The following is a 7,283-nucleotide window of genomic DNA, read 5'->3' on the forward strand; positions in this document are numbered from 1 at the left end:
GGAAGCGTGGAATTGGAATTCAGTTTCTGTATATCCACGCACAGATGTAGTCTACTAAGCCAGTGGGACCCAGATCGATAGGAATCTAACAGTTTTAGCACCTGAGCAGCTCAGGAGCATCCTCGGCTGGTTACGTCTTAGTCTCGGCCTTGTCTACACACTCCTCCGGCGTTACTTTCCGGGCTGCAACCTGACCTTGACACGTTTTCTCATCTGCCTGCTTTGCTGCTTTGCTGATGTCCAACTTTCACAGGGTTGAAGTGGTACTCTGCTTCACCTAGCCTATAGATTGAGCACTGCTGGGCTGGGTGAACACATGGAAAATGAGATCGCTGACCTACAGCAAAGGTTAGACTTCAGTAAGCACGAGCACTCAGATGAGGGCCGGTGCAGGAGCCGGGGCTTTAATAAACTACTGCTGACCATAAGCCTATTGTTTTACGTCTCTCCTCTGGATATCTGTGCATGTGTGTGTTTGCGTGTGTGTATGTGTTTAATGTAATGCCACTGGAGCTGCAGCCCTCATTGGGGCTAGCTGTGTTAAGCTGAAATGCTATTATTGATTACACACAGAGGTTGTGATGGAAAAGCAACAGCCAGGGAATGAGCCCAGCTCCAGGTGCGTGCATGTTTATGTATATGTATGCGTGCGTGTGTGCATGTAGGTGTGAATGTGGATGTATATGTGAGCCACAGCTATGCTGTCCGTCGGCCTCTTGCTAATCCATTGTGGTGGTGGTGGGGGGACAATGGCACAGGGAAATAACCAGTGAGAGGGGAAGAACAGTATTTGAGGGTGAGGTGATGTTTGTTGTATTTTTGAACATCCTGTGAGCCTTTCTTAGATTTTGCGAGTATATATTTTTAAGAAAGGGCCCTTTTCCTACTTGCTCTCTAGCTCTTTCTGTCCTTGTCACATGTAATCACTTAAAAATGCTTATGTCATCTACACACACATGCAGTAAACTCATAAAACTACATACAGTACTTAGAATTATACATATAAGAGCATATACAAGCCCCTTTTCACTCTGTCTTTCTGCCTTTCCTTCACAGACACCTGTGGTTACACACACACTAGCATACGTTCACTCTCTCTCACACACACACACACACACATCAAGTCTCACACTCTCCACCACAGTCCCTTTATGCGAGGCCTGCCTGGCACCCAACTGTGAGGCACTTTTAATTAGAGCCCTGCTGTTAAGCACAGACCTCCTCCAATGGTCCCATCCACTTCCCATCACCTCCTTCCTCCAACCCACACACCCTCCATTGCACACAGACCGCCGCTGTGCTCTCTTCACTCCTTGTCCTTTGAGACCTGAAGGCGTTAAACACTGTACCCAGAAGGCGAAGAAAATGCACGACCCCTTTCTCTAGATCCTTTTTAAGCTCAAATTCTGTAAACAGTCACATTAAACTGCGCCTATATAACTATGAAAGAACAATTACAAACATTGGTGGTTTTTAAAAAAATTGAATTTCATGGAATTTACTGTTCTGTTTGGTTTTGTTTCTGAATGAAAACGCTCTTTAGTCTGCCTGAAAAATGGACTTCGAGTGCTATCGGGTTTGTGAGCAGGAAAGATATGCAACACATGCACTCTTGTAACACAGTCAGCTGTGCAGCAATGCTCAAAATATTCCTGGAACTCAAGCTGCTCCATCACACTCATAACCTGCATTCTTCCATTTCCCTTTTTCAGCAAGGCCAAAGCCCTTCAGAGGAAATAAAAAAAAAAGAAGAAGAAGGAAAGAAAAACAAGTCTCTCACATTCATTGATTCTCTTTAGCATCTGGTTGCTATGATCAAAGGGCTATTGTGTTGGGGGGTCTGTTCTCTAAGCTGCTTTCATTAGGAACCTCCATAATCAGGCGTAAGTTGATTAGAAACAAAGCAGGTGGGATGATGCTACGTTGAGCCAGCACTGGAATTTCGAGCTAAACTTCCCAAAGCCTTTGCATTGTGTGTGTCACTCAGTCCCTGGCAGCAGAGGGGAGAAGGGGATTATAACCTCACAGCATACACATAATGCACGCTAACCTCAGTCAGAAATCTTTGGGCTGGGTAAGAGCGCAGCTCTGTTACAGCTTCAGAGGGGAAAAATGAAGCAATAAGGAGGTCTGCTTATAACCCATTAGACCCAGTTTGCCAGCAGTAAATATGCCTCGAAAGGCCGCTGTCTGTACATTTGGAGGTAATTCGGAGAAACAGCGAGCGCTGCCTCCATCTGTGACAGCTCGTCTTCAGCTTGATGTGGGAAGACAGGTTGTTTAGGACCGTGGGGATTGAGGGATGAAGAAAGACCAGGGTGTGAGAGGAGGAGGTGGAGGAGGAAGGCTGCAGCTGTTGTTGTGTGTAGTTTAGATTTGGTCTGCTGTGGGTTGGCAGAAATCACAGCAGAGCCAGAGAGGCATCGACAGATATATAGATGGATAATTTCACCTCTTCCTTCCAGCTTCCTCACCTCGCTTTATGTGCTAAAGGCCCCCTTTAATCCCGGGGATTTAGCATAAAAGGCAGAAACAAAGCGGCGTCTCCAAGCCACCTTGCGTTTCCTCCTCCTCCACTTTCTGTGTAGCAAATGTCGCTGCACCGAGAATCCTCCGCTGTCTGCCTCTGTATCGACCTTTCGTCTTCCTCAGAGGAACATAGAGCCGGCTCCTGCTAGGGCTCTTTTCCTTCTGTTCATGGGGTGGGAGGTTTTTTTTTTTATTAGGATTGTTTTTAAAGATTTTTTTCCCCTCGCTCTCCCTCTGTCTCGCTCTTTGCCCAGGGTTGCGGATATTGCCAAAAGGAGAGAGGAAAGAAGAAGAAAAAAAGGCAGGGAGGGGAGAGAAGGGGAGAAAAAGCAAGAGTAGAAAGAGAAGTTATTTTGCTGAAGGACATTTGCAGAGGCTGCTTTTAACACCCTCACCCCTCCTCTCCTTCCTCACTCCTCCTCCATCCCTGCTTAAACACACTTCTCCCCTTTCTGCTCTTTAAATATTGAGAATCGCTGAAAATTCTTCTGCTCTCTGCCTTTAGACGCTACTGGCCTCCCAACAGCTCACCAGGCGTGATGTGTTTGGATGGGCTGAAAGGCCCCAGATTGCACAACCTCTCTGCCCCAACTCCAGGCCCCAGGAAACTGGTCGGAGCTCCGCTGGTTCCCAAGCTGCACCTCTTCCCCGACTCCCTGTGTTCTCTGTCTGAAGGCCAAGCTCCCCCTCTGGGCTGGCTTTGGCTGCTCATTTCCACAGTAACAGGGGGCAACTCTCCACAGACTTGGCTTTGTAACCTACACCAACATGCTTTTGTGCAAACACACACACGCAGCTGAAGCAGACTGCAAGTTTGTAAGAGTCACTGTACTCATTACCTCTCACTGCCCAGCTTACACACATCTCTGATTTTCTTTCACTGGCTGCATTATAGATGCTATTTAAAACTTTGCTAACTAGTAGGGTGCGGACGCCTGTGTTGTGGGCCGCTCCAAAATGAACCACTGCCTGAGTTTTGATGTGAATAAGAGCTTTTCTCGAATGCTGCATTCCTCAGCGTATGCGACTATTGTAGTTGTTGTATCTCTAAAAGGAAAACAGTAAATAGCTGCTAAATAAAGCCAAAGCTGTAAAAATCTTAAGTGTATCTGGGCTAACTGTTGGTCAAAGCACAGCTGGAAACCAACCCCCCACATATCAAAAAGCGAGAGCTGCAGACTGAGATCATAGACATGTTACTGCTTAACAGTCCACTTTATGGGACTGGCTGTCTTTGTGTTTTAATGAGGAGGCCATGGACGAGTGGAAAGGAGAGGAGAAAGATGGAGGGGTGGTGAGGGTTGGTGGGGTTGTAAGGGAAGATGAGTGATTAGAAAAGACTGAGAAAGAATAAAGGATGGAGTGTTTGGAAGAGGTTATCGTGAGGTTTAGTGTCCCCTTTCTCTCTCCACGTCTAATTAGGAGTGAAAGAAGGGGTTGCCGGGTCCTCCTTTAAGTGCTGCTTTTAATTTTTCACATCACATCCTGATGATTTTCTTCTCTTCTCTTCTCTTCTCTTCTCTTCTCTTCTCAAATCTCTCTAAAGTCAAATGACCGGTTTGTTTTTCTTTGTTTTATTTTATAGCCTCCAGAAATAAAATCTACACTCTTTCTTCAGGATATGTTAGTTGAGCAGGGCCTTAAATTGGCAACAAACTTGGACGTCTGTGTGTGTGTGTGTGTGTGTGTGTGTGTGTGTGTGTGTGTGTGTGTGTGTGTGTGTGTGTGTGTGTGTGTGTGTGTGTGTGTGTGTCTCATTCCTCTGAAAAGTGTTTTGAGCCTCCGGTGCACTGGCATGAGATTGGCAGTTTGCTGTGTGCTGATAAAGTCAACGTGTGTGTGTGTGTGTGTGTGTGTGTGTGTGTGTGTGTGTGCGCGCGCGCAGGCATTTAAGTGTGCCTGCTGGTGAAAAGGAAGGAGGAAGGAGGAGTGCAGCCTGGACACCTCAGGAATGTTTTCCTGATAACAAGTTCTTCCTGCGCTGTGTGCTCGGCTGTTGTAATTTTATGTGTTTTACTGCACTGTGACTGTGTGTGTGTGTGTGTGTGTGTGTGTGTGTGTGTGTGTGTGTGTGTGTGTGTGTGTGTGCGTGTGTGTGTGTGTGTGTGTGTGTGTGTGTGTGTGTGTGTGTGTGTGTGTGATAGTGGAGGGCAGGTTTCACTGCTTTTCAGTTAGCCACAAGTTTATTTTTAATCACAGTGGAGTATGCAAACATGCAGCCAAAGCGTAGCATTAAAGGAGTCCACTGGGGTCAAAGAGATGTAGATTTTTTCATCGTGCAGTGAACGAGTTTTGGTTACGTACAGACAACACGTTCTCACTCCCAAAGCATAACATTTTACGCTAGGTGACAAATCGTCACCATATTACGTTTTCGGCTACCCACCACGTTCCTAAATGACGACCTCGGAAAAAAGAGGAAATATGAGAACCGTCTGGACTGAATCTACACATGTTTGCTCTTTTTCTTCAAATCGCTTAGAAACACGCTATTTAACATCATTAAAGTCCTGGTTAAGGTCAGGAATAAGGTTATGGTCAGGGCTCGGGATAAGGTTAGGTTTAGGGCTGGAATACAGGGCTGGAACGTCTATTACCGCGGGAGCGTCATTGCACTGGATTCCAGCCATAACCCGCCGCGTACCATAAGAACGCCGAAGGTCTCCTTTCGCGTTCCTCAGGAACGCCGCGGGACATGACAAAACGTCGACATGTTACGCCTCGGGAGTGAGAACGGGCTGGTACAGATGTACGTCCACAGCTGTGGAATTTATTTAAATTCAGTAAACCAAAGAGTCCAGGTCAGTTACAATCCCAGTTCAGCTAATGTCATTTTGAGCATTACCTGCAAGCCTCTTTGCAACCCACTGTGTCTGAGATCCCCGAATAAAGCCATGATCCACAACTATAAACTGCAGGGGTCCTAACTGAAATGCAGAGGATCAGCTCCTTTGTGTGTTTTTGAGGATTTTAACTGTCTCAGATTTTACTCCAAATCAAAATCACACAATCACATCAGTGAAAGAAGATAACAGCACAAACACACACACACACCACGCACATTCCTACCTTTGGAGCATGACTCCAGCTCACTGCTCATGCCTCATGTGCACCGGCGCGTGCTCTGTGCAGCAGCAGAGCGCACACTACCTCGCGCGTCCTCTCCGCCGCTCTCCCCTCCGCAGGCCGCCTCATTAAACTTTCAGCTGAAAACTCTTTTTGCCGTTCGGTCCCAACTGGCCTCGGCATAAGAGGAGTAAATTAAATTCAGTCTGTCCACTGGGTTTGAAGTCAGATGGAAGGATGGCATTTGCCGACTCGGTCTGCAGTCTCAAAGCAATGCGCTGTGGCCACAGGTGGTGCTTTGTGAGCCCTGACATCAGCCTCACAGTCTGAAATGACCCGGGCGCTCCTAGAATATACGCCGTCTTTGTTTTGTTTTTCCTCATTTTGTCTGGTTTATGTCTTTGCTCGTCCCCTAGAAAATCTCGGAGATGGCATCGACTACGACCAGTTGAAGAAAGAGGACATTGGCAAACTGATCAACGAGACTCTCCAGATCTTTGAGCGCTACGGAGGACCGGACGCCTATATAAACATCAAATACATGATCCCCACCTATCAGTCCTGCCTGACGAACTAAGGAGAGAGGAGGGGGCTGTCAGCCATGTCCACGTCTTTAAGATTTAATTTACAGCGGCATGTTTAAAGTGCTATCAGTTTGTTGTTCTGTTCCCGTTTCTTTAGTGATTTATTTAGACAGCTGATGGAAAGTCCTCGGTGCATACTGACGTTTGTTTCAAAGCCTCTTTTAAAATGTATGAAAACATTAAAAATTCTGTTGCATCTAAGTAAATCTTCCCGCAGAATCTATTTTTTCGCCTTTCAAACACTTATGTTGCTGTTGAAGCGTTGGCCATCTTGGATTTATGTCGGCTAAAGAAGATGCCAATGTACAGCGACAAGACTTACGCTGGCGTCCGCAGCTCCAGCAGCAGCTGTCTCCGAAGCACATGTGTATTTATGATATTTCGAAATATAAATATAAAGTATTTTATATCTCCAGATCTGAAAGCAGTTATCGCTTCACCACAAAGGTTTCCTTTGAAAAGCTGATAATACTGTTTGAGATATAGAAAAGATTGGTTTCAGTAACGCAGAAACTGCGGAGGGGTTTGGGTTTTTTTTTCTTTTTTGTATCGTATTGTACTACTGCACTCATTCTGTCACTAACCCAGCTGGAGACGCAGCCTGTCTGAACGTGCATTTATGTTGGATATTTGAACTCAAATACCCCACAGTGATCTTAGGGAACACTTGGTGTGTATGCGGGCTTATTTGTTGGTGTTTGTGCATGACAACACGCCTGGCTCGTTGTTTATCCGGACCAGCCAGTAACTCAGTAACCAGCTCTCTGTTCTCACACTGAGTGAAGCTCCCCTCTCTCGCTCTCTATCCTCTGCTGTAAACTTCTTCACAGACGCAGCAGAAGTTTTAGCAGCCATATTTCAGCACGCACATGCACATACACTCACTGACACATATACATATACAACACTGCGACCCATGGGGGAAAACACAGCGTAATTGATTTCTGAAACTCGCAAGGACACTTGCGCCATCTCTTATTGTAAGTCATGTCTCCAGCGAAAGCAGCTTTACAGGCCTGCGGAGGAATCTATTCTCAAGCAGAAGACAGGTTCATAATGCTCATATTTCAACCTCAGCACATCCTGAAAGGAACGTTACTGAAT

At 46.2% G+C, this 7,283-nt stretch overlaps 1 protein-coding gene across 2 annotated transcripts in view; it reads left to right on the plus strand.

Annotated features, from left to right (window-relative positions):
* pacrg (PARK2 co-regulated) overlaps positions 1-6,519 on the plus strand; it is a 147,947-nt gene extending 141,428 nt beyond the window's left edge. The window contains exon 6 of one of the 2 annotated variants that reach the window (XM_040042192.1): positions 6,012-6,519. In XM_040042192.1, the coding sequence (XP_039898126.1) occupies positions 6,012-6,172 (161 nt within the window). In that variant the 3' untranslated portion in view covers positions 6,173-6,519. The remainder of the gene's footprint in view (positions 1-6,011) is intronic. The other variant, XM_040042195.1, reaches the window with a different exon arrangement.
* The last annotated feature ends 764 nt before the right edge of the window (positions 6,520-7,283 follow it).

Source organism: Simochromis diagramma, unplaced genomic scaffold (assembly GCF_900408965.1).
Source record: "Simochromis diagramma unplaced genomic scaffold, fSimDia1.1 OVJJ01000304.1, whole genome shotgun sequence".
NCBI lineage: Eukaryota > Metazoa > Chordata > Actinopteri > Cichliformes > Cichlidae > Simochromis > Simochromis diagramma.